Source organism: Micropterus dolomieu, linkage group LG13, assembly GCF_021292245.1.
Source record: "Micropterus dolomieu isolate WLL.071019.BEF.003 ecotype Adirondacks linkage group LG13, ASM2129224v1, whole genome shotgun sequence".
Classification (NCBI taxonomy): domain Eukaryota; kingdom Metazoa; phylum Chordata; class Actinopteri; order Centrarchiformes; family Centrarchidae; genus Micropterus; species Micropterus dolomieu.
This window is the reverse complement of record NC_060162.1, coordinates 23350091-23376950: the sequence shown is the minus strand read 5'-3', so window position 1 is coordinate 23376950 and position 26860 is coordinate 23350091. Positions and strand designations below refer to the sequence as shown.

At 41.6% G+C, this 26860-nt stretch overlaps 1 protein-coding gene across 1 annotated transcript; it reads left to right on the top strand.

The window, feature by feature from the left end:
* Positions 1 to 1842: 1842 nt before the first annotated feature.
* Positions 1843 to 26860, top strand: tsc1b (TSC complex subunit 1b). Its single transcript, XM_046066347.1, has 21 exons — positions 1843 to 2057; positions 2249 to 2352; positions 3960 to 4112; positions 6506 to 6650; positions 7067 to 7221; positions 7315 to 7388; positions 7495 to 7673; positions 9442 to 9560; positions 12228 to 12393; positions 12529 to 12650; positions 13175 to 13268; positions 13868 to 13969; positions 15110 to 15746; positions 17229 to 17272; positions 18605 to 18771; positions 19454 to 19636; positions 19795 to 19905; positions 21427 to 21549; positions 22758 to 22945; positions 23152 to 23325; positions 24358 to 26860. The coding sequence occupies exons 1-21, from the start codon at positions 1949 to 1951 to the stop codon at positions 25031 to 25033; spliced, it is 3825 nt and encodes a 1274-aa protein (XP_045922303.1). The 5' UTR covers positions 1843 to 1948; the 3' UTR covers positions 25034 to 26860.

The window sequence follows — 26860 nt, the reverse complement described above, 5'->3', positions numbered from 1 at the left end:
ATCAAGGTTCTGGAGTGGCCTAGCCAGTCTCCAGACCTGAATCCAATTGAAAATCTTTGGAGGGAGCTTAAAATTTGAGTTGCCAGGCGACAACCTCGGAACCTGAATGATTTGGAGGCTGTCTGCAGGGAGGAGTGGGCCAACATCCCTGCCGAAATGTGCACAAACCTTGTCACCAACTATAAAAACCGTTTGACATCTGTGCTGGCCAATAATGGCTTTTCTACAAAATATTAACATGCTGTTTGTCCAGGGGGTCAAATACTTGTTTTTCCTCATCAGATGGTTATCAATTTTTATAAATTCATATGATGTGATTTTCTGGAATTTTCTTTGGGATTCTGTCTTTCACTGTTAGAATGTACATATGATTAAAATTATAGATCGTTGCGTTCTTTGTAAGTGGGCAAACCTGCAAAATCAGCAAGGGGTCAAATACTTATTTCCCCCACTGTATATCTTTTTTGTGCATGTAATAGGTTTGCAAAGTGAAAAAGCCCAAAGAGAGTTCCCATCTCCTACAGAAAACTCTGCTCTGAACCGCTTGAAAACAGCTCGTTTATTTTTAATTGAACCATGTAAACCTGTTCTGGTACAACCCCTAAATAGGATTTTGAACCTGAATATGAGCATAAAACCACCTGGCCAAAGGTGGTGAAAAGTCAGTGTTGTGCCCGCTAGCTGTTTCTGCTGCCTCCAAGTGGCCAAAAACATATCTGTTTTTGCGGCTTTAACCTTTTATTTATCTAAGTTTCAAAGCTTTTTTTTCTCAACCATGCTGTTCACAAACATCCTGTACACACTCACACAGTTACACACATTCACGTTTCCCAGTACAACCACAGCTTTATCTGTTGGGGATTAGGGGCTTTGCTTAAGGGCAAATGTAGTAATGAGGAAGAGGCAAGTGCACAGGGGTGGAAATTTTGGCTCACCTGCCAAGGTGGCTGTTAGATGAAAAAATCCACTGGCCATTTTTTTCTGGATTTTTTACTAAATTGCCTTTTGTGTCACATATACATTTGTTTCCGTCCTTTTAATTGATCTAATAAGGTATTATTTCAAATACAAACTTAAAGAAGACACCAGAATGCTGCTAATTACCATCAAGTAGATATTAGGCTAAATGCCGAATATATTTACCCGCCAACGTGGCGGGTAGCCTTTCAACCATAGACTGTATAACATTTGGCAAACGGAAAATCCACCTGCAATTGGCGGGTGCTGCTGCTTATTGCTGCTTATATTTCTCAAAGTATCACATCATAAAGCTATAATACTGTTGAGTCATGAAAACAGTCCTAGGATTGTTATGGTTCCACCATTGGCACTAATAACTACACCATAAATGTCTGTTTACAATAATTATACAGAAAATGGGACTTGATTAATAAACTAATACTAAAGAAAATATAATGGAATTCATCAATGAGGTTAAGAATTTAATTGGGCAAAGACATAATTTAGTAACAGTGAAATTTGCGAGAGTAAGTATTTATAAAAGCATTGTTTATAAATGTATTAAAACCATCATATGCTGAAAAATATTGACTTAATGTCTGTGCTGATGGATGTAATGGACACATGCCACTGAAAGGATGACATCTCACCACACATGTTGTTAATTTTATTATTTAGAGCCATTATTCTTTAGTAAATTTGTCCATTTTACCAGTTACCTCATTAATATGGACAACATTTCCTTTTTGTCAACTTTGAAGAAAAGCCTTTGGCACAAACCCTGCTTCTCAGTACTGAGTTGGTATTGTCAAGTGACCACTAATCCTAGATCAGAGCTCTAATTCGGGGAAGTGTTTATGAATTTGTCTTGGTGTGATGCAGAGGTGCCTGGAGACTGTATTGGTGGGTGGCCCCAGGAGTCCTCCAGGCAGGCAGGGACGGACACTGTGAGAGAGACGCTGCCTCCACCCCTAGCACTGCCACCACCATGGCCAGGGAGCAGCCCAACATGGGGGACCTCCTCCCGCTCCTGGAGACCTCAGACCTCCACCAGCTAGAAGAGATCAGAGTCCTCATCAACGAGCAGCTCAGCACTGGTAGGGCCGCTTGGCTTGTTTAACATCACCGTGGTTTAACTGTGCGTGTTCGGCTTTCTGGGGAACTTTGGGGAATTTAACTTTACTGATAGGTTTGGCCAGTGTGTTAATATCACACCAGATTACTTTAGTAATGTGCTTTTTACCATGCCTACTACTCATTCAAATTATCCTTCCTGTTTTCCTTGAAGAGCGTGGGTCCATGCTGCTGAACGGGCTGGTGGATTACTTTTTGGAAACAAACTCTGGCCAGGCTGTGCATATTCTCTCCTCAGTCAGAGAGCCACACGATAAGGTGAGATAGGTTAACTTTAATGCATAAGATTTTCTGGTGAGATCAGTTCATTCCTATGGAATCGACATGAGGATCTGCTCTAGGAGGCAAAATTAATCAGTGCAAATGTTCGACATAGACTTTGGTGAACTTTGACATGAGAATTTGCACCATTGACCCTTAACAAGCCATTTTGACTGCAGCTTTTTTTAAGCTGCTTGTATTGTGTCGCCCTGCAGTTATAAAACAAGAATATAAACAAGCTATATTTCCTCAAAGAGAGGAAAATCCCTCTTCCTCTATGACACTGGCTGGAGAGCCTCAGAATATCGCATGTTTGAGTTCAATCAGATTGAACTTTGCACAAAGTGAAGGTGGTGGGTCAATTTCATGCCAGTTATGAATGTGTCTCGCCATGTTTCACAAAGAAATGAAAAGGAAATTAATTTCGATCTGAGTGCGCCAACAAAAACAGCTGTCAAAGCTTGCCATTGGCCAAGCTCGAAAATACGCATTGGTTTTGTGAGTTGCCATCAATTGCTTCCATGTTGATGTTTGTATTTGCGTTTTTCCATATAAAATGAAGACATGGATTTTTTGTAGTGTAGGCTTTTAAGGTCCAATTAATTGTATTTATTAAGGATCATTATTTCTGTGACCTTTTTTTATTACATATCTAACAAAGAACCCAAACCATCCTGATGCCTGGACTAAAGGTCAGAACACAATCACATTGGTGATTTGTAGCTGTAATTTGATGTTTAGCGTAACTTAAAATACTCGGCACAATTCATCATGTGCATATCTATATATAGATGTAGAAAAATAAAGTTTCCACTAACTTTTAATTAATAATAAAAAACTCTAGCTATCTGATTGTGTTTTAAAATACAGAGTAGGGATGCACCAAATGTTCGGCCACCGAAATTAATCGGCCGAAAATAGCAAAAAAAAATCACTTTTGGTGTTCGACCTAATAAGTCAAAACATTTAACCGAACAATTACGTTGACTTGTTGGCAGTGTGGAAGCATTTTAAAGTGTCCCAGAAAGACGCAAAAGTCACTGTTTGCAGACACTGTTCTGCTGAACTGTCTCCTTACACATCCACTCCATCAGTGGCTGACTTCTTAGAAAAGACAACAAACAGTCTGGACCGCTTTGAGTGTTTCTGTCGCTCCTTTCTGAGAAGGCAATTAAGCTAGCCGCACTTAAATTTGGAGTGCACACGTATTCAAGTCTTTATGGTAAATCCACTGAAACGGCCCAGTGCGAGCTGACAGGCAGGTTAGCGATGTTATCCTGTCATTTTCTCTCTTTACAAAGACAAGTGTTGCAGTATGAGAGTCCTACCTGAAGAGAGGCTGTGAGGTCTTCATGTTATGAGATACGAGAACCACATACAACATTATTTATTAAATCGGGTCGGACATTATGAATTTAGCGCGAGGATACACATGTCACAACGTCCGTCTTTCAAAATAAGGTGTCTAAACTGTATGGAAATAAGATTAATTGGATTATATAAACTGAAAGTATAAATTTATCACGCGTTACAAGAATTTTCAATTCGGTGCATCCCTAATACAGAGCTAACCCTGCTGTCCCTCACTTCCCCCTCCATCGCAGCACCTTTTGGACAAGATGAACGAGTGCATGACCAAACAGGCCTGCCGGCTGCCCACCCTCACCCTGCTCGGCCATGTAGTGCGCAAGCAACCGTCCTGGATCCACAAGATCGCCCGATACCCTCTGCTGGTCTCACTGCTCAAATGTCTAAAGGTAACGATCCAGTGAAAACAAGGAAATCTCCTTGTGAAGGCAATGTGTTTGTGTGGATGGATGTGGAATCGAGAGTTCTCATCCAGCTGCTTGATGTTTATATTTGTGTTTAGTTTTCAAAGTGTTGGCGCTATAAAACGCTGTAGGCTGATCTATTAACAGCTACTTCATCTGCACTGATCCCTGAGGATGATTCTGTGTAGGATTTGTAAAGTTATTATAGGAGTTTTTACAGGCCGAAGATTTAATGCTGTCCAGCAGTTTGTTGTTGAACCGAAACCACCAATTCCTTACAAGTTTGATGTGGTATGTTGTTGATTAGTCAGTGCTGCTCGGAGAAACACTGCATGCTTGTCTACTCAAACTGGTGAGGTTTGCAATGTTGCTGCTTAAATATTTGTTGATTAAACTCTCGATTAGATTAGGTTTTTAGCCATGCAGGCGGCGGAGAACCAGGCATGGCAGTGATGGTCTGTTGCTGCTCTGGTTCAGACCGAAATGTCTCGACAGCTATTGGATAGATTTCCATGAACATTGGTGCACACATTCATGTCCCCATCAGGATGAATTTTGGTGATCCTCTCCCTTTTTATCTAGGACAGTCATCAGGTCAAAATTTCACTTTAACCAAACAACTGAAAACCGAATGCCGTTGTTAGAATGGTAACACTCTACACTTAAGGTAGTGATCATGGTATAAATCTTTCCTGCTAAAGATCAGCATGTTAACCTTGTCAGTGTGCCTATGTTAGCATGCTGGTGTTAGCCTTAAGCTCAAAGTACCATTGTGCCTAAGCACAGTTATAGACTCTTGCTGAAAAAGGAAAGTGAAAAGAAAACACCACCATCCAAAGTTACACACTAAAATACGTACAAATATAACCCTGACATTTTCTCCCACCATGATGTCAGCTGTACAGAGAAATGTTGATAATTTAAGGGACCATGAATACAGCATGAACTTGGCTGTAACATTTTCAGTGGATAATCTAAAGTTGAGTCAAGAGGATTTTATATTGTTCATGATTTGTACAAAATGGAGAATAAAAAAACATTCTGGAGATGTAAATTTCTGTTATCAATTTAACCTCCAAAGTTGATATTAAATTCATCTCATTTTAGGCTCTTATATTAAAACCATCTCCATCAATTATAACTTTCTTTGTCTAGGCTTTAGACTCCGATAATGCCACCTTCTGGTCCGGTGCTTATTCCCAACTTTTAGACGAATTTGGAGGATTTATCTCAGACCTTGTTACTCATTCTGCTTTTAAATTTTGGTGACATTAACGTTCACCAGAATACAGGCTTCGATCTTCTTAAGGTCAAGCCTTTCTGTCACTCCTTGATACTTTTTGTTTCACTGTTTGTGCATGGACCTTGACTTGAGTCCTGGGATAGAGGTTTCTTCGCTCTCCTTTCACATCCTTGATGCCAGGTCACTTTCTTATTAAATCTGAAGCAACACTAGCCTGTCCTTGTAATGCTGGTGCAGATGTATATACCTCTTGCCATAATAGTCCATCAACTACAAAATTGCTGAAGGATTGCCTGTGGCCCTGGGTCTGCTGCAGCGACATGACCTGTGGAAAATTGTAGCTGCGACTGTAAACGGTTTACTGAAGAAACACTTGCTCGAAAGCAGGCCCCTAGGAGAATGGAAGTCGCACGATGTAAATCAAAACTAAGTTTTCTACCCCTCTGCGTGTATTGCAGCATATTTCTCACGCATCATCAGTAACGATAAACACAATCCTAGATTTCCAGGCACTGTTCCCACTGGCTGTAAGGCTGCTGTGGTTAAACCTCTGTTTAGGAGAGCTCGCCTTGGTGCAAGGTCTGTGGATAATTATCAACCAGTCACTAACCTTCTATTCTAGCACTAGTCTTTCTAATATTCCTTCAGTACTAGAAAGAGTTGTGTCTCAGCAACTTTCAGCCCACATATTTAACAGTAATCTTTTCTCTCAGAACACAGGGCTCCTGTTTGTCCTGAGAGTTAAAAAGAAGTCAGCTGGCTGCAGGGCCTTTTCCTATCGTGCCCCCTTCCTGCTGATATTGAACAGTCTGACTCTGTTGAACTTAAAAATCAAAGTTTTAATGAATATGTTAAGTCTAGTACTATAGTCCACGTTTGTCCTGTTGATGAGAATACTGTAAGCTTTGTCAAAACCACTGTAAACTCCATTCCAGCTGTTTTGGTTTTGGATCTTCAGCCTCTTTTATCTCTCTCTCCCCCTTCTTTGTGTTTCTTTCCTTTCTCCTATCTGTCCGAACGCTGGTCTTGAGCTTGGCCTCTTGTGGGCTGGTGAATTCAGTCCTCTTTCTTTAAGCCTTTGAATCTCTGACTTAATCATTAACGTGAATATTGTTTGTCCCAATTCCCTCACAAGACGGATACGGACGTAGTGGTGCTGATAACCGGAGTGCTGGTGCTGATCACTTTGCTGCCCATGATCCCTCAAGCTGGGAAACAACACCTGTGGGAGTATTTCGACATCTTCGGCCGCCTGGCATCTTGGAACCTGAAGAATCCCGGTAGGGGCCTCCTGTCATGTCTCACAAAAAATGTCTATGCAACATGTGTGTATGTGTACACATAAAAGGGTGTTAATTACTCCCATACTAACATGTAGTAAAGCAAAGTAACATTTCACACACTTTTGCCATATAATGATATACAGTATATTGATATAGAAATGTCCATTAATATTCTGAGAGTGAATTGGCATTTTAAAAAAGCGACTTTTTTGGCATCTTAAACATTGTGTTTACTGTATCATTTAAATCTCATTAATCAAAGCGTCAACCACTCATAGGCTTCTGAATGGATGTCTGCACTCACAGCCATCTAGGCATTTAACTGGAGCGCCAGAATTTGTGGAGGAAGTCTGGGTTGAATTTTGAGATCAAGTTTGTGCTTTTCTTTCTTTCTTTTTTTTCTGCACCTTCAGGGCATGTTTCAGAGGTTTACCTAATCCACCTGCACGCCAGCGTCTATTCACTCTTCCACCGTCTTTATGGCATGTACCCGTGCAACTTCGTGTCCTACCTGCGCTCCCATTACAGCATGAAGGAGAACATGGAAACGTTTGACGAAGTAGTAAAGGTGAGGAAGTGATCCCCGCCGCTGTGCTCATCAGCAGAGTTTTTATCACCAAATTATTACTAATATAAATTTTGTGTTCAACCTTCCATTCAGCCGATGCTCGAACATGTTCGTATTCACCCGGAACTGGTGACAGGAACCAAGGACCACGAGCTTGACCCCACCAGGTAAGTCTCATACTGCTCTGCCTGGCAAAGGAACAATTCAGTGTTTTTTCATCCTTTCTACTGTCTACTGCGTCGCTTTGACTAATTGTGCCATGCTTTGCTGTAGGTGGAAAAAGTATGAAATCCATGATATCGTCATCGAATGTGCCAAAGTGTCTCTAGACCCCAAAGAGGCATCCTTTGAGGAGGGCTATGCTACCATGCCTGAGAACTTTTACCCCCAAATCCACCTGCGACCACAAGACTGCACTTCCAGCCCCTACACAGACCTACACAGCAGCTACGGTCAGAAAACCCTTCACACATATGAAACTTAGTTACTGAGAATTTATTTTAGAACTTTATTTTTAAGAACTTTATTTTTATTGAAAAATAAAAATAAAGTTGCTCTCTTGTGTAAAAAAAAAAAACAAACAAACAAAAAAAAACCTATGCGATGGAGAAGCTTCTAAACTACTTTGAGCATATCTTTGGTGTGTTGTGTTTAGTCAAAATTGGCTGACCCTGTGCAGCAAGTGCAAAATGAATCAGTTATTAATAAGTCACTAGAAACAAGAAGGGAATGCTGCAGGTTTATATTTTTATTAGTCAACTCTTAACATCCTTAACATGATATGACAGAAAGACGACAGCAGAATGTAGTGTAATGACAGGAAGTTGCAATCAGTAAAAAGCGTCATCATCATTAAACAGGATTTCTTTTGGGCTCCTTCGATATCATGTTTATCATGACGTTAATAAAATCTATTACACTATCAAAAATGAAAACTCAGTTCTCCTGGAACGTTCTCAGCTAGTAAATCAGTATCTGACATCTGGGGAGTGTTTGAAATGTTAAGGGCCACATTAAAGATGTTACATGTGTATTGTAGCATAAACACCTCTCATCTGGGAAAGCATACTCTAAGAGTGGGCAGTATGTATTAATTCCTTTATCATGGTATATGTCATCATATACCACAATAGCAATACATTTTATGATATACTAGATTTTCCTCTAAAAATCATCAAGTAACATGTAGGGATAATATAACCAGACGGGAATGTCTGTTTCTGGGTGAAGTTAAACACCTACTGCAAAACTCATAAAAAAGTCCTTAACTGCCGGAAAGCGTTTTTTCTTGTTGATTTACCCACAATGATTGAGTACCCCCAGAGATAATAATGGGATAAATACCTTGGTCTAAATGGGATCTGTGCAGAAAACTCCATAAATCACAGAGAGTTGAGGCAGAGCAGCCGGAGGACATCAGAGGGAAAACCAGAAAATATTTACCATTCCTTCATGATCGCTAAAGCACTTCCTGCGAGACATGCTGAACAACCTCCAGCTCTAGCTCAGCAATGGAACGAGCACTTGGTGTTGTGCTGGACAGCGGGGCTGATAGCAGTGTATTCAGGACATGGTCAGTGGGTGGGCCCGCCTACTGTGCTGAAGGACGTCAAGAATGGAGCTAGTTTCAAACGGTGTATTTGCACTAACATTTACTGAAAGGCTGAGCAGGAATGAAAGAGAGGATGTATTTTCTCATGAAAAGTGGATTTTGCATAATATGGGACATGTAACACTATTTGTGCCCATGTGTTGTGATACTTCAGTTATGAGTTTATGTTCCAGTATCCTGTAAAAACAATCCATGAAAGCCAGATTAACTGGTACAGAGTAGAATATTGTCTCCAGTCTCCAGAGCAGCTTCTTCCCTAAGGCTGTGAGACTCCTTATTTCATCCGCAGCATGTAAAGTAGTTTTATTTCTATGACTTATTTATCCACCCATCTACTATATATAATTTTTATACATAGCATTTGTTTTTGTGAGTATCATAAAGGGAACTACAGCTTAACTGACTTTTCATGATGATGGATGTTACTGGAGTTGGAGAAATGCCTCTCTTCAGTGAGACCCTGAGTGTTTGTAGACATTAAACATTGTTTTTTCTAACTGGTTTAAAGGACAAACACCAACCAGTGATGTCCAAAAGAGCAGAAAAAGACGGTGTGTTGTTTTCATTTGGAGAGTGATTGATCAGACTGTTTGTCTTCTCGACAACAGGAAGCTCTTCTTCGACCCCGTTCTCGACACCACGGCAGCCGCCACCCCCGCCCCTGTCCTTGCCCCCCTTCTCAGGGACCCAGTCCTCCTACCGCAGCCCACAGACCTCCAGACGGCAGGTAAGATCATCCATAACACCAGAGCCACAACGTCGTTAAGCTTCTGTTTGCTGCTAGCTCTCGTACACGCGGTGTTGTGATGTTTACACTCCATATATCACCTGTCAAATGTAGTGAGTTGATTGCTTTCCTCCAGAAAACACTCAATGCCCTCAATCCGAGCAACGACTACCCTGCATTATTTTTATTTTTTTTTATTTTATTTTTTTTAAAGCTGTGGAGAGGAAGCGAGTGGACAGACAGTTTTTGAGTCCTCAAAATGAGCAGGCTGGCAGACAGCCGGGTCAAGCTTCAGGAATTACAACACGTGCCCCCCATCCTCGCCCTGCCACCTCTCTGTAGACACTCCCTAGGGCTATTTGTCATGGCGATGCTGTCTCTCCCTTTCTATTATTGGGTCAGCCACACAAGGGAGGGTCCTGGGTGTTTTTCCTGGGGTCTGCCTGAGGATTTGTTTCAGCGTTACACTTCCTCCAACCCAGACAGACGGAAATCTGGAAAACATGGGAGACCCGCCATTTTAGGAAAAACAAGCATTTTTAAGTGGCTCATGTTTGTGTTGCGGTAATAATCCTCAATTATAATAATCTGATCCCAAAAGCAACGCATGCATTTTTTTTGTCCTTCACTGAAGTGAGGTCAGAGCAGGTCATGGATTCAGATCTGTATGTCTAAAGGAATGACAGAGGCTATGAGCCACCCAGATCTTCACGCATCTCATCTCATGATCGGTTAAGTTAGTAGATACTTAATGTAATACTACCTACAGTTATTGTGTGTTATTGTGCAGTATATGGCATTTGCTGCTCTTTTTCTCTGAAGGTTAATGTTTCATATTTAATAAAAAGTGTGCGCATATTTTTTTTAGCAGAGGTGGTTTTTGTCTCTTGTGAGTTGGCCCCTATCTGCTATGAAATCCTGTTAATTCTGGCTCTTGGCCTACAAGCTAGATTAATTATTGTGCAATTTAGGATTTTTAGACCAATTCATCTTGATTTTGTAAAAATACCACAACTTCCTTCCAGGTTGCTGTAGATGTTTTGAAACTCGCATATAAAATGTGTTGAAATTTGAGTATCAAAACATCAGCAGCATTGGTATTTGTGGATTTTGGGTCACTATAGCAACCCATTTCTTAAAGGGTCAGTTCACCAAAATTCATTTGTGGATTTTAGGGCTGAATAATTAATAAAAATTTTCTTGGAATTGCAGTCTGGCCTACTGCAATTTTCAAATCGCAGGGGGTGAAATATTTGTTAAAGGCAAATTGTGTGTCAAAATACAGTTTTAAAATTAAATATTGTCCTGCAGAGATGTCCTGGCCTACACATCATATTCTAGAGACTTAAGAAAACATCTTTGTTTGGTGCAGATCCCAGCAAAAATAGTTTAATCTGTTGTTTTTCAATAGAAATGAGAATAATTATGAAAAAATTGCAATGGCAAATCAAATCACAATTGCAACTTCAGGCGACATAATCACACTTAGACATTTGTTCAAAATTTTCTGGTGGATTGAGTACTTTTAGCAGGAGTGGTTTTGTGCTGTGCTAATAAGAGCAGCAAGTCAGACTTAAAAGAATAGTTTGACATTTTGGGAAATATGTCTGTTTAATATGAAATTACAGTTAGCTTAGCATAAAGACTGGAAACAGGGAAAGAGCATTAAGACATTAAGATGTTGTAGCTCACTTTATTAATCCGTATGTAAATTGTTATTGAACAGTCGGTTGTGGTTGTGTGGTTGGTGATAAGTGAGCGATTTTGTTACCTTTAGACAGAGCTACTCTAGCTGTTTCTATAGCTAGCCCGAATGTCATTTTTGGAGCTTCGACGCTTTGATAGTAATTAAGAGAAGGGAATAGTTTAGCCGAGTGGGGATCCAGACGTAGAGCGCACGGGATGAGCGGTGTTTCTGGTAGCGGAACTAAATTTAACACGTTGTAATAATGCAAAATTCACTTTTTATTTTAATAATGGCGACAAAATGCTCCTCTTCTACAATCGGCATAATAAAATTAGGCCTATTTAAATGTGCTCATTTTGTTGCTTTTTGTTTCCAGCCTACAGTTTGATACTGATTTATCCAATCCAATTTATTTATATAGCACAATTTAAAAAAACAACAAGGTTACCAAAGTGCTTTACAGAGATGATATATATATTTTTGATCTGTAATGAAATTAAGCACTTGTAAAATTAATAAACACTATAACTTCCACACTACTGCAGTCACTCAATTTAAAGTGCTCCCACACAGCTGAGGGCTTCATTTCGTTTTCTCTTTGATGTGAACTGGAGTGTTACGCTCGCTGCTGTCGGCGGAGGTCAGGTGTGCGAAAAAAAATAATTGAATCTCATAATTGGAAATCGAATGTGTACCCAGCGGTCGAATATTCGAATATTTGGGTCCAGCCCTAGCTATTTCCAGTCTTTATGCCAAGCTAGGCTAACCGGCTGCAGGCTGTAATTTCATTTTCTGTACAGACATCATCTAACTTCCTGCAAGAAAGATAGAAAGGGTATTTCTCTAAATGTCAAACAACTCCTTTAAATATCATAGAAGTTTGGCAACACATTGACTTTGCAGCTTGCATCTGTGTTGTGATGATTTCTCTGTCAGATCTGTGATAATAATTTTGCTGCTTGGTCTCGATTCCTTTGCAGAACTCCACCTGTGAACTCAACTCTTCCTGCGGGGGGAAGGACCCGCTGTGGAGCCCCTCCTCGTTGTGTGGCATGGCTACGCCCCCTTCCTCCAGGGGCATGTCGCCTAACTTGGAGCTCTCCCACAGTGCCTCACACCTTCCCAGCCGCTTCCACTGCACATCAGGTCACCATTTATGATTACAGTATATTTCAACTGTGCTGTCAGAGTTTGTTTTTATTTTATTTTTTTTACATTTTAACTGATTGACGCTCTGGAGTTTTCTTTTCTGCTGAACCCTGTTTGTTTTGACTCGAGCAGGGGGGAAAGGAACGCCTGCCTCCAGCACTCCTGCCACCTCTTCCCCGCCTCCGACCCTATCAGATGACTTCCCCATAATCTCCTTGCCATCTAACACAGTCCAGTCTAGTCCACCAAGAAAGGTAGGCTCTGTCCTCCATTTTAAAAATGTGTCCTCGTTTACAAATTTACCCATCAGTGAGTTTATGATGGGCAGTTGTCTGCATGTGGATTTAATTAATACCTTCATCAAAATCCTTACTTTTCAGTAATATTTTCAGGATTGCTAAAGGGCAATAGGTGGATTGTGATTATTCATCTCCAGTAGTATGCTGTTTTTCTAAATTTCATGGCAGCAGTAGAACCAGGATTCTGGCTCTCCAAACATCTGCGGCAAATATGCCAGCCAATTCTAAAACGTTGTACTACTACTACTGCTATCATTGTGAAAACTCACTTCCTTGACAACAGGAGACAAATTGATTGATCAAATGTGGTTTAAGTCTGTGATTTCACTTGCATTCAAATAGGTAAAGAATAAGAGTCTTAAATAAGCCTGCCGTGCAAGTCTATAATCCCACAATACAACATGAAGAGCACGTAAATACTCTTAGAAACATAAATAGTTGGAGCCAAACCACTGATTTGCAACTGTGTGACTTTCCAGGATCGTCGACAAGGAGAAAGCATTAAGCCGGCACTGGTGAGACAAGAACCAGTCAAAGACACAGAGAAGAGCGCAGAAGGGGTCACAAACAGAGGTTCGTTGTGATGAGTCACATTACTTTGATTTATTATCATTTAAAAAAAAAAACAAAGTTCTTCATAGGTTCTGAATTTTGTACCGGGTCCGAAATGAACCCCTAGGAAACTATGATTGATTTTCAATCCAGAGAGAACACCAGCGCATGATGAGCCAGAATTAACTTACAGCCGTAGTTAAAAAGGGCAGTAATTAATGTTACTTGTACTGCAGTTCACAACTCACGCTCTCTGTGCCGCAAACACACATTTTCCTTCTGTGATGATGATTATGATGTACCACGTGATCAGAACAGATGCTTTGATCCACTCAGGTGTTAAACATTGACGGAAAGAACTGCTGCAATATAAGAGGGTCCTTCCTGGACTCCGTTACACTGAATGTAATTTAAACTCTGTCCGACCTCTATTTGTGATGCCAAGTGTTATATAATTTGGATCATCAGTCTAAATCTAAATGGGTTGCAAACTTCTGACTGTCTTTCCCTAAAATAACCATAGAGGTGTATTTTCAGTTTTGATCTTTTGGCTTTTTGGAAACGCTATTTTTCTGACATCATACCAACAGCTGATGCACACATTTCCTCATCTGTTGCAGGAGCTGCTGAGAACATCTCTATGACTTTGACGGAGCTGTCTGTCTTCATGAAGAAACAGGAGCTGGAGCTCCAGCTGAGAACAGGGAAAGAGAGGGAAGAGGGTGAGTATCGACTCATTATAGATCATAGAACCAGATCCGGTCGGTATGTGACTCAGCATGGGTGTCTTCTTTAAAATAATCCACCAAATGCAAATTATGCCGTGCATGAGACAGTCGCTGCAAGACAAAATAAACCCCCTGAAATTAATTTATTATTTCTCTTTTAGCAGGCGGTAGAACCTCAATAAAGCAGGAGTAAAACTACCTTGTGCCGTGTTCAGAAATAAGTTGGCTTAGCGTGTTATACTCTTGAATGCTTTTTATGTGTGGCAAAGGAAGGTGTGCATGTGTATGACTGTGTTGTGTTTGCATGCCTCATCCAGAGCATGTACCAGTTGTAGTAAAAAAAAAAATAATCAATGAAAATGAATTTAGCAGATAATTAATAACTACAACATAGAAAATGACTAGGCTATGCTTACAGTGTAAAAGCACAACACATTAACATCAAATAAAAAAGGGAGGCAAAAGAAAGGAAATAAAAATGTGTGGTGGGAGTCCCAAATCAGTACAAATTCATTCTTTGGGGACTTTAAACTATTCAAACATTTGCCACAACATAAGGCCTACATCTGTCCTTGGAACCTGTTTTATGGAGATCATACATTTTCCTGTGATTAACAACTTCAACAAACTCCTACATGTTTCATAGCAGAGTCAGTCAGTACAGTATTTCTGGTTAACTGAAGCAAAAACTTTTGAATTGGATCACATCTTTCAATATGTATATTCATTTTCCTGTTGAGCTAAATGAGCTTGAGCTCATGGTCTTTGACTAAATATCCAGGATGCTAACACATCCCTGTTTATATCCCTGTATGTTCAGCTAGCTCTGCACAGTTATTGGTTTAAATCCCACTTGAGCCGCATGTGAAAATAAATGCACCTACAGTACTGTGAATCTTTTTGGTTAATATCTTCCAAATGGCACAAGCGCTGCTGCTAAAGCTAGCCGCTTTGATTTAAACATTTACGTTCTCTTTGGGGAAGAAACGGAAGCCCTGAAACCTCAGTTTTTCTGTGAGGGATAGCAGGTACTTGGCACATGCTGCAGAAATATCTAAGTGCAGACATTGACATTCAGAGCATACATGCAGGTTTAACTCCACCACAATCCTCCGTATGTCGTTTCTGTTGCAGCTGCCATCACCGAGGAGCTGCTGAAGATCACTGAGGACAAGCAGGAGCTGTCAGGCCTGAGGGGCTTCGACTCCCCTTTCTATCACACCACTGAGACGCTGACTGGCTGTCAGGCACAAGACAATACCCCCTCCAACACAGAGTCTAGAGGCCCCGTTCGGGACTCTCACCATGTTGTATCAATGCCAGACAAAGGGGAAAACACTGCAAGTACCGGTGGTGTTGGGAGTGAAAGAGGAGGAGGAGGAGACGTCAGGAGTTCAGCCCTCGGCCTCGAGCAGTCCTGGTCCTTCCAGTCAGGTTTCACCCCCATCGATCACCACCTGCACCGGAGCCCCTCCGCCCCGGACGACGAGGTTGGCAAGTTTGGGATGTTCTCCCCGAGTCCGTGCAGCAAGACCCCGGCCACGGTGCCCTACGAGTCGTTTTTTGACCTGGCTCTACCCAGGGCAGCCTCGCTCTTCGTGGGCCAGAAGACGTCGCAGGCGGTGCACAAGGTGGCGATGGAGAGGCTGTCGCAGTGGGAGGAGGGGTTGGAGGACGGGGAGGAGGAAGGGGTAGTGTCTGCTTCACCACTGGAGGTGCTGGATCGCCTTGTTCAGCAGGGGAGCGACGCCCATGATAAAGTGCTCAAGAGGTAAGGGGCTAGCTTCATATCTGCACAGTTTGACTTTGCTCCTTTTTCAACCTTCAGCAAAAGCACACACAAGAATATGATTTTTTTATTTCATACAGATTCCAAAATTCTTCTAGGTGTGGCCTGTTTGACACAAACCGCCTGTAAATGCCTCTTACACACAATCCGGCCACAGTTCTCCACAGTGAAACCAGGCGCTAGCCAGGTTGAGTTCATGGACCAAACTGTTATACTCTCCCACTTGTGTCCTTGCTTTGTTTATTTTGTGTAGCCACCTTCAACATCTGTGTCTGGCTTGCAGTTTTTGCTGAGAAGCAGTGATACCAAGAAGCTTTCTTTTAGTTTGTGTTTATTTGTTTGAGAGAGAGGGAGGGAGAGACCTAGAGAGTGAATGAGGAGAGGGGAGCGCTGGTGAATCAGAGAAATAAAATGTTATTTTCTGATTGTTTCACAGCAGTTATGTTCTAAAGCACAAACAAACACCCACACTGCCGCACCACACCAATGGATTTGAACTGAATGCTGCCTAATGGAAAGGTGCTAGGTATTTTTCAAAACCAAGGATTGCATTATGGCAGATATACGTAGATTAACAATAACACGTAGAGGATTGTGCAGCCATGAAGGAGGTTATTGCTGTTTGAGTGCTCTGCAGTCCTTTCAGTGTGTTCACTCACATTGATCATACTGAGGGAACTCAGGAGTGTGTTTTCTGTAGTCACTGTGCAGAGCCTGCCTGGGCTGTTTCCAGTCTATTACTGCTGCCGAATAGGAAGTTGAGAACAAGTATGACATTGTTCAGAATCCGCCGCCCCCTTTCTTTCTCCCCACACTCCCCCGCACAAACACAGTGAGCCATGAGTCCTCCAAGCCAATAATACAACAGCAGAGACAGTGTCCGCAAAGTTAGAGCTGGGCACACAACAATCTGGTATCGCTCATTTCAGTGGCCCATCACCCCCACATTTTAATGTCTTCACCGGTGCCAAACACAGACTGCCGAAACTGACACCAAAGTAGGGCTGAGACAAAAAAAAAACAAACAATAAGGCAATTTATTATGATATGGTCACTTGTAGGGGTGGGCAACATGGACAACATGGTGTGACGCTAACAGCCTTAAAAATATCTAAAGAAAAGCATGTGTTTCAGTCTTGTTTTTTGAAGGAGTTTTTTTGGAGGGAGGGGTATTTTGGGCTAGCTGGTGTATATGTGTGTGTGTCTCATCATAGTATCGTGTGTTAACCTGTGCTTTCCACACCTTTCATCCAAACTTCTAGCAGTGATGGTGGTACACAGGACAAACCTGGTTTGAGATGTATTTATGTTTTAGATTTCAACTGACATCAGTGAAATGTGTGCAACATGTTAATACACAAACTGTTTAACACATCTATACACAATTAAATGGTTATTGGTACTGTTTTTGTTTTCTCCTCAACAAAATGGTTTTTTTTTTTTTTCCATTCTCTCCTTTTACAGATTACCTTTGCCAAGTAAGTCAGCTGACTGGACGCACTTTGGAGGTAAAACACTCAGACCAGCACACAGTCGTACACGGATAAAAGAAGCTATTATAGAGACTGCAGATGGAGCATTACTTAGGCATGACTAGTGATTTGTCACGAGCTCTGAGACAGGAACCGCATATTAAAATGTTACCCAGCCAGACAGGGAATTTGTATGTTTTGATAAACCTCCGTTGAACAAAGTTCCCACAGTCAGACAGAACCTGACCATTTAGAGGTTTCTTCACCCTTTATTTACCTCCCTGTATGATCTAATTTTCTCCAGCTGCAGTTCACAACAAAATGTTTGTGGCAAAACTCTCTGCCAACTTGTGATTACAACTCTGGAATTAAATCGTCTCCCCTTGTTGGCCGATCAGAGTTCCGTTCGCTTCTAAAATAAAACTTAACTTAGCACTTGTGACTGACCGTCGTGAACTGGAGGAGGTTTAAGGTCTTGGATCAAATTCTCAAGAGAATGTTCTTTTTTCTTCTCCTTTTCCCCTTCATACATCTTAACAGGTGAAGCTCAGTATCCAGAGTTATGATGTCTAATTGTAGGGATGGAAGCATACTAAATTTTTCATATTTTAAATATATTTAATAATGTGATTAACTGGGTAAAGAGCAGCCTTAAAGTCAACCAATCAGAGTTGTAGCCATCAGGTCACTTGTCTATAAAATCTTTTTAGGTGAATGTGGATTAATAACACTACTGACCTTAAGTAACTACCACCCAGATGTATCAAGCAGTGGTGCTGCCTAGTAGTCAACGGACGTCTCTGTCCTGTTACTTCTAGTAAGGGAATGTTTTCAGTCCTGTTAGCCTGTTTCACTGGGCCATGAGTCCAGGATCAAGTGATTAGTTTAAGGTCCAGATCCAGGAATGAATAGTAGAAGCACATGTTCCCAAAAGTTTAATGTCTAAAGGCCAGCAGCTGTTTAAGAACTCTGCCTGAATAAAATTGTCTGAAATTGGCAATTTTTGAATTTATATCAGGAACAATTTGATCAAAGAATAAACAAACAAGATAATGAATATGTCCAGAGGGTGAAATGCTTTCTGTACTTGATACTTAGTGGTGCTTGAGTCACATTTTGGTCAGTAATAACAAAGTAGGTTGAGTTTTGATTCCAAACAGAGGTCTATACTCTATATTTTCTTGTCAATGTGTGACTGATCAGTAAATGTTCCTCTTGTAAAGTTCAAAAAAGCATTACTTGGCACAATCACAGCTATTACCTGTGCTACTCTGCTGTTCCACTCTTAAATAATAATTAAGCTCATTTCTAGCAGTTTGTGTGTGTGTGGCCGTGTTAATTACATTAGTACTACCGTGGCCTCCCCAGGCTCCGCTCCGCTAGACGAGTTGCACACACTGCGCAGCCAGCTGCTCCTGCTGCACAACCAGCTGCTGTACGAGCGCTACAAGAGGGAGCAGCACGCCGTCCGCAACCGACGCCTCCTCCGACGCATCATCAACGCCACTGCACTGGAGGAGCAGAACAACGCTATGGCAAGTTTGCGTGTGATCATTATCACAGATTAGCCCTGTTTAAGCACTTTGAAGTGCTAGAAGCAAAAACTGTATTTAAAAAAAGTAACAAAAGCACAGTGTAGATTTGTTTACTGAGGTGCAGCACCACAGGACAATGAAAGGTCTGTCCTGTAACCAGAGGCTCACAGGTTTGATCCCTCAACAACCAGCGGGCCCTGTTTGCTATTTGAACACAATGAGAGGAGAAAACACATCTACATTCTTCAGAGATATCCACTGATCCCTGAGGCACTTGTAGCATTTTATAACTCCAGCTGTCAAATCAGTCGAGGATCATCTGCAGCACGTAACAGAGAAAATGTAACTGAAATTGTGTTGTTTGCAGCTGACAGACCGGATTTCAACAAGTGATGGTTACAAAGAAGCCTTGAAAGCTGTTTTGTCTCCAGGAATGATATGTAAACAAAGAGGAGGAACACTGCAGCAACCAGCTAAAAGAATATTACATTTTCTGCAAATCTTTTGAAAATGTTGCATAGCTTTGTCGTGAAAGATGTCTGTGTGTATGCCCACCCACAAGAGACCAGCTGAGGTTTTTGAGAGAAAAAATGACACAAACTGCCTTAAAACATTCTAAGAGACATTTAGAAACACCTGTACACTTTGTGTTCAACTTGTGCACCTGTGTGTGTACTCGCAGAAGGATCAGCTGAACCTGCAGAGCGTGGACATCGTGTCTCTGAGGGAGAGTCTGCAGGTGGAGCAGCAGCGGTACAGGCAGCTGTGGGACGACCGGGAGACGGTGGTGACCAGACTGCACAGTCAGATCAGACAGCTGCAGCAGGGACGAGACGACTACTACACCAAGAACCAGGAGCTCCAGGTACACACACACACACACACTCACAGTGATTCACAGATCTACAGACATTCAAAGGTATACACCGATGTATGCATTTTATCCATAAACTTTACATGATTATACAGTACATTTGTCTGCTGTAGTCACTTTTTGAATCTGGTTGTGTTTTGTGTCTCCAGAGTAAGCTGCAGGAGTGTCAGAAAAGGATGGATGAACTGGAGGCGGAGCTTCAGAGGGCCAACAATAAAATCTGCCGCACTGGTCATCTCCTCAACCAGATGACTATCAAGGTAAAGAAATACCTGAGCCATGGTCTGATTCAACAAATAATTTTCCCAGTTTTGGGTTGTGACAGAACATAATGAAAAGCCTGTTTCAGACATATGTTAAGGGAATGGGGCTTTGTCCCAACGGAGCAATTTAATTTGTACAGCACGAATTGTGCCCTGAAATACACGGTTGTCAATTTAAATGATAATTTTGTATGTCAAGAAAGTGAGTTTATTGCAAAACTGTTGAAGTAAAAGACTGTGAAAATACATAATTACAAAGACCCGTTCCCGTAAAAATGAAAGGAACAATTGAATTTTGGAGAATCTATTCGATCTGACCATGTGTAGCATGTCCATACTGAAGTTTAAACATTAAAATTTTCATCTAAGCAGCTTCAAACAAGCTAAAGCAGGCAACCTGGTGGGCTTCAAGATGTTTTATAAATCTATAAAAACCAAACCAGGTTTCTAATTGGGACTCTGCTTTTAATTGTAGTATTACGGTATTCAGGTTTCTGTTGAAAAATGTTTCATTACAAGAACATTTTGGCGGTGTCTTTTTTGGCCCGACATTTCCAGTTCTTTCTCGTTTTGCCTTATATTTTGATTGTGCCTCATACTACACCAAAATGATTTTAATTTCTTTTGATTCTTATGCATTAAACTAAATCAGGTTTAATAAGTAGTATATTATTAGCATATAATATCACTTGACAGAAAGTTGAAGGATTGGTTTGGTGTTTCTGCCCTGTTATAACAGCCAGCTGATATTTCCTGTGTGGTATGATTTTTATTTTTTTTAATTAATTTTTTTTTTCAAGCCAAGTCCTGCCAAAAAGTCTTCTACATGGATTGTTTGGTTGTTGCCCTTCAGGCTAATCCAGTGTAAAATGGAAACCAAAATTTTAACTCCTGCTTTCCTAAATAGAGGAGCTCGGCAGGACAGCGAGCGGGCTGGCGGGCAATTGGGTTGGCCTTGGAGAGTGAACAACACATGCCCCCGTCCTCGTCCTGCCACCTCTCTGTAGACTGTCCCAGGGCTCTGTTGCCTTGGAGATGTTGTCTCTCCCTCTCTATTTTTGGGTCAGCAGCACAGGGGGTCTGGGTGTTTTTCTGCCTCCTGGGGTTTATCTGAGGTCTGTTTCTCTCCTCTGACCCAGACTGAACCAAAATCCTCACAAACAAAGAGCTGATTCAGGAAATGGGCTGAATCCACACAGTTGAATAAAGGTTCTTAATTGTGATATTTCAACAGAATGAAGTTACCTATCCTATGGTGTGGTGGTCTCTTAAGATGACCACAAAGTGAACTTCTGTCATAGAGTCGCATTTGTTGATGCGATGTGTTTACCAAAATATTTGCACGGCTCTCTTGCAGCAGCTTGTTGAATCTTTCGACGGACTCAGCGAAGTCATTAATGGCTACTTCTGTCGTGTTTATTGTTGATGTGTTCCCCGATATTTCTGGACATGTTTGATATGTAGCGTAATTGTTTGTTCTGCCTTCCGTCATCATTGTTTGTCTCGCGTGTCCTTCAGCTGAGCAACAGTGAGAGCACCCAGCAGCAGATGAGCTTCCTGAACAAGCAGCTGCTGCTCCTTGGGGAGGCACATAAGCTGTCCATGCAGGAGTTACACCACGCAGGCGCCGATAATACAAAGGTATGGTGGAAGGAAGTGTGAGTGTGAGACAGATGCAGAGAACTGCGGAGACGATGCACTGAGGTGAAAAAAGGGACACTAATTGGGTTTGTTGGGCGTCAAGTCAAACTGTCTGCTGCTTGCGGTTGTAGCTTCGCTGTAACATAATTTATCTAGATATGTCATGGTTATACCTATGAGGAGAGACTTCACTGTAGTCAGAAGGTTTTAATTGTATTTGATTAAAAATAATAATAATTGCAAGTTATTTTTTTTTTTTATTATGTCAATAATAAACTCTGCAAACAGGTTACCTGACATGGAAAATAAATCTAAAGAGCACATTTGTGTGTTGTACCCTCAACAAAGCCTGACTTGGTTTTGGTGTGTTAAAATTCACTAACCATCTAGCGTTTTTTCACTTCTGGCATTTGATGCTATTATTTACCAGCTTCAATGATGATATGTTTTTGTTGGTCTTCTCATGTAGTGCTGAAACGATCAATCAGCAAGTATTTTGATAACCGAAAAATCGTCAATGTTTGTTTGTTGTTTCCTCTGAGACATGCACATCTTAGTTAGTTATGATCAGGAAGAGGCCTATTTATTCCATCGTAGTGCATCGTTTTGTTTTAGTATCGAGAGTAGCCCAGTTAATGGAGGCAGAGAGTAAAACATCCAGCTATAATATGACCATTACCATAAGTAACATACAGTTTATATAATAATTAATAATATTGTAAACTACCCCCTAAAGGTGCGGCTCAGCTTTCGGCTCCAGAACAGTTATTCTGCAAGCTTTTCCCCTTTTTGCTTCATGTGAATCTCCAGCTGCCTTTCTTAAGGGAGAAGGTACCAAATTATCCGCTTGATGACGACCGTGTTAGCTTGCTATTCTGTGGGTTAAGTTGCTTACAGTGCCGAGCCACATTTGACACTCTGTGTTGATGTACAGAGCTTCACTTTTTTTGTAGACCTATGTTAACTAAATACACAAGTACTGTGGATAATGGAAGAAAATGACATTAACTGTAAATATAAATAGAAGATTAGAAATAATAGTAATGCAAAAATGAAAAAGACATCATAGAACTACCATGAGAAGAACAAGCTGTTCTCACATGGCTAAAATTAAAATAATAAAAATGCTCCACATTTTTCACTGTCTCTTCCGCTTCTTGTTCTGTCCCGCTCTTTGTGCCTCTGTGGACAATGGACCCACCACCCAGGAGGCCCAGATGCTGCAGGTGTCTTACGGGAAAGAGGTAGAGACGCTGAGGCAGAGCCTGCTGGTTCAGGGTCAGAAACTGGAGGCAGCGCAGCAGAGAGTCTCCGAGCTCGAGACGCACCTCTCCAAGAAGGAACACCTCATCGCAGAGCAGAAAAAGTTCCTCGAGGATGTAAAATGTCAAGCAAAGTGAGCAAGAACCTCCAAGTCCTCACAATAAGCTTGGAATGAAAAAAAAAAAAAAAAGAAACACTTGAAACGGCATCACATAATTTTGTTTGTATTAAGGTCACATCTTCACTCTGTATTTTTTCCCCTTCACTCTATTTCAGTTGTGCTCATGTTCACCTTTTCCATGCTTTTTCCTTCCCACTGTCCCGTCTCTGTCTTTGCAGGGCGGAGCTGCACGCCTCAGACAGCAGGTATAGGGCTCAGAGGAGAATCACTCAGCTGCTGCAGACAGAACTCCTGCAACTGTACAGCAGAGTGGAGATGGAGACTCCTGCCAGTACCGCCGCCAGTTCACCACAAGGGGGCAGAACTGACCCACACACTCATGCCAACTCCAGGTCAGGATCAGAGCTCTCTTTTCAGCTTCTACTGTGACAGTTGGTTACTGTATGTCTATATGTTGCGAGCATTTCACCCATTTTATTACTACGTTTTAGATGCCTTGAGATGTAAAACTATTCACTATTACTCTATGTAATAAAAATCAGAGAGGAGTCAGAAATTTCTTTGCATGTTATTTTCCTCATTTTCTGTCTTGACCCCTCAGATATATCTTAGATGAGACTGTGGGCCTCTCCACAGACAAAGCTTGGGAGAAGGTGCCCTCCCAACTCCCCCTTAGTTTACTTGCTTAGCTCAATTCCTGGGTGCCTATAGGATCATGATTATTTTATTTGATTCAATAGACACTCAGCAGTTTAGCGAAGATATTGCTGATTGACATAACTTCAGACTACACCAAATATATTTAAGAAACAAAGGTCTGTCCTAAGGCATTTATTAATTTCTGACTCTGATAAAGTAGGAAAAAACTAAAACCAGTTCCCCAAAACTACTGTATCTCTAGACACCGTCTTTAACCACATCACACACGTAGGATATGTGATCTGCTTTTGATAAGTAATGTAATACTGTTTCACTTCCATTCACTGAGCCTCCCCTGAAACTGTTTGGACCCCCCCCTTGAAAACCTCTGTCTTAGATTATGCACGTGCACATTTGGTCATTTGGAGTCAGGTAGACATTTTTGTTGTTTTTGTCTTATTGGCACTTAATACTTCCTTCTTTTTTCGTTACATTATACTGCATTAATAATAGCACTCCAATCAGCAAATTGCTTTAGATGTCACATCTGATATTTTTAACGCACTTAGTGCACTTTCTAGTAGTAAACCTTCGGTTTTTCACAAAGAAGATCATAGTAACGCAACTTGTATCAGGTTCGGGTGTCTCGTATGCACCGGATGCTAAGAAGCAACACCTGATAAACCAAAGCTCTGGTTTATCAGGTGTTACAAAACCAAAACTACCTGTACTTTTCTTGGTACTTGGTTTTTCTTTAAATGTGTGAATGTTTTTGTCCCCCGCAGTGTCATGGTGCCAGATGGACCAAGTAAAAGTCACACCGACGAGGAGGCGCACAGTAGACCACCGCACGACTGCCCTCATGGCAACGGCAGCACTTTATCGCCAGGGCAACCAAAGGCGAGCAACTCTTCCAAGACAACAGCCAAGTCCTTCAACGGCAGCCAGGACCTGGCCCCACCCCTGCTGGTGGAGCCCTCCCTGTCCTGTCCCCACACCAACCCACTCGCACCCCTGCCTCCCACCGACGCGCCACTCACCGTGGGCTCCTACCCCAGCGCTAAGAGCTTCCTGGGCATGAGGGCGCGTGAGCTGTTCCGCAACAAGAGTGAGAGCCAATGTGACGAGGAGCAACCTCCGCCGCGCCTGGCCGGCCTTGCCCACGGCCTGAAGACTGAGCTGTGCGTGGAGCCGCCCTCCCCAGGTTATATTGTCCCCGTTGGCCCTGCGCCTTTCCCCGTTCCGACTCCGCCCCTAGCCCCTGCCCGCGCTACTCCTGTCACTGTGCCCATTAAGGAGCCCCCCTCTGAGCCCAAGCAGCGGGCCTCCAGCCAGGAAAGCCCCCGCAGGAAGGTAGGGGCAGGGCCTGGTGGAGGGCGGGGTCAGGCGGGGTCGGGGCGTCCCCGGCAGCAGCAGCTAAAGATCATGGACTACAATGAAACACATCACGAGCACAGTTAAGAGACACAGAACTGAGCCGGGGCGGAGGAGGAGAGACTGAAGTTTAATGACAGAGAAGAGCTACCAATCAGCGAAAGAGTACCATGTCAGCAAATCTTTGGAATTCAGTGTTATATGTACCATTCCTCTGAGTGGACAACAGGATTTCCCCCAGTGTTTTTCTGCTTTTCTTTTTCATACTGATTCATTCCCATGAAGAATATTGACACGGTTTTAAGGATAAAAAGTCGATGTGTTGTTACCAGTGGAGATGTCAGACCTATGAATTTGGTTAGGAGACAATGATTGTCAAAGATGTGCCGACAGGATGTGAGACTGACATTTAAAGGGGTAGTTCACCCAAACTACAAAAATGTACATTTTCCCACTTGGCTAGTTTAGCTTTAATTTGTCCAAATTTTTCTGTCAACACAATGGAAGTGATTGCAAATACGTTTGAGGTGCTCACAGCATTTTCATATTAGTTTAAAAAAAAAAACAATTCTGCAGCAAATTGCCTTCTGACACAGTCCCACAGTTACTTGGATAAACCGCAGGCATTTCTGATAAGTTTTCATCGAAACTACATTCTACTGAAGAAATTGTCCCTTTGAAAAGAGTAACGGGGACAAGTTACTGTTGTAAATGTAATTTTTAAATGCTGTGAGCGCCCCATATAAAGTTCATTTCACCTCCATTGTGTTGCCTATGGAGGCAGGAATCTCAAAACATGAACAAATAAAACCTAAACCATCTGCTCTAGTCGATACCACTGGAGCTAAGTGAGAAAATGTTTTTTTTGTGTGTAATTTAGATGTATTGAGAGTATGTACACTACCGGTTCTTATCAAAACGGATATTGAAAAAAACACCAGAAAAGCTACATTTATCATGATTATCTGTTAGGTATGCTTTGGCATTGACTGTGGACTGAAATATGTTTTTGATATTTGTGTACATGTTGAGCGAGTGTTATATCAAAGCGGTTGAGGTGATCAGATGTGATAGAGATGTTTGGTTTGTTCTGGGGAAACCTTGAAGGGCGACCTTGTCATTGCTGGACTGAACTGGAAACATTTCCATACTCCACTGAGTTTTTGTCCAAAATAGGTCTGAAGGAGAAAGTGTTTTGTTTGCAATGTGTGAGTGTGTAAGTGATGCAATGAGGAAAGTGTATGAAATTTAGAAACTGATGAAATGTTATGCATTTTTATGAATTCCACATTCTGTCATACCTTTTTATTTGTTTATTTATTCAGCCATGAAGGGTCCTCACAAGAATATATTCTAAATTTGAATCAGACCTGGCAAGTGACACAAGCCCAAGCTATAAAAATCTGTCCTATTCCAAGACGACCACCTGATAATTTTGAAGTGTCATGCAAAACATTTGTGTTCTGGATTCAAACATCTCTAAACAGAAGTGTTGTTTCTCATGTTGCATGTACATTCAGCTGGTACAGCGTGGGAAACAAAACCAAAAACATGGTGTCCAATCAGGTTCCCTTGAGCAGGTCTAATAAACACAAAGTTACCTTTTTTCTTCGAAGTATTAGAAGTAAATTCTGGTTTTGAAAGTCGTATAAATCCTGTTGTCCACTGGGAACTCCTGCTGTCACTTCCTTTTGCCTCGCTATCTAAAGCATGTTCAACAATCCACTTTAAATGCCAACCGTAGTAACTAAAGCAAACCAAGACAGAAGGTACAATCAGCACAAACTGAAGAAACCAGTACTCTGGCCGAAGCTGGAGAATCTGGGACAAAATGGCAAAAAAGGAAGTTCTTAAAGCAGTGGCTTGTGTTTAACTGTGAACAATAAAGATCGTCTTCAATGTTTTGCACTACAA

Coding starts and splice junctions, on each gene's coding strand:
- tsc1b (XM_046066347.1), top strand. CDS start 1,949: ATGGCCAGGGAGCAGCCCAACATGGGGGACCTCCTCCCGCTCCTGGAG. Junction 12,394..12,528: donor CCGCTTCCACTGCACATCAG/GTCACCATTTAT, acceptor TGACTCGAGCAG/GGGGGAAAGGAACGCCTGCC. Junction 13,970..15,109: donor AGGGAAAGAGAGGGAAGAGG/GTGAGTATCGAC, acceptor TTTCTGTTGCAG/CTGCCATCACCGAGGAGCTG.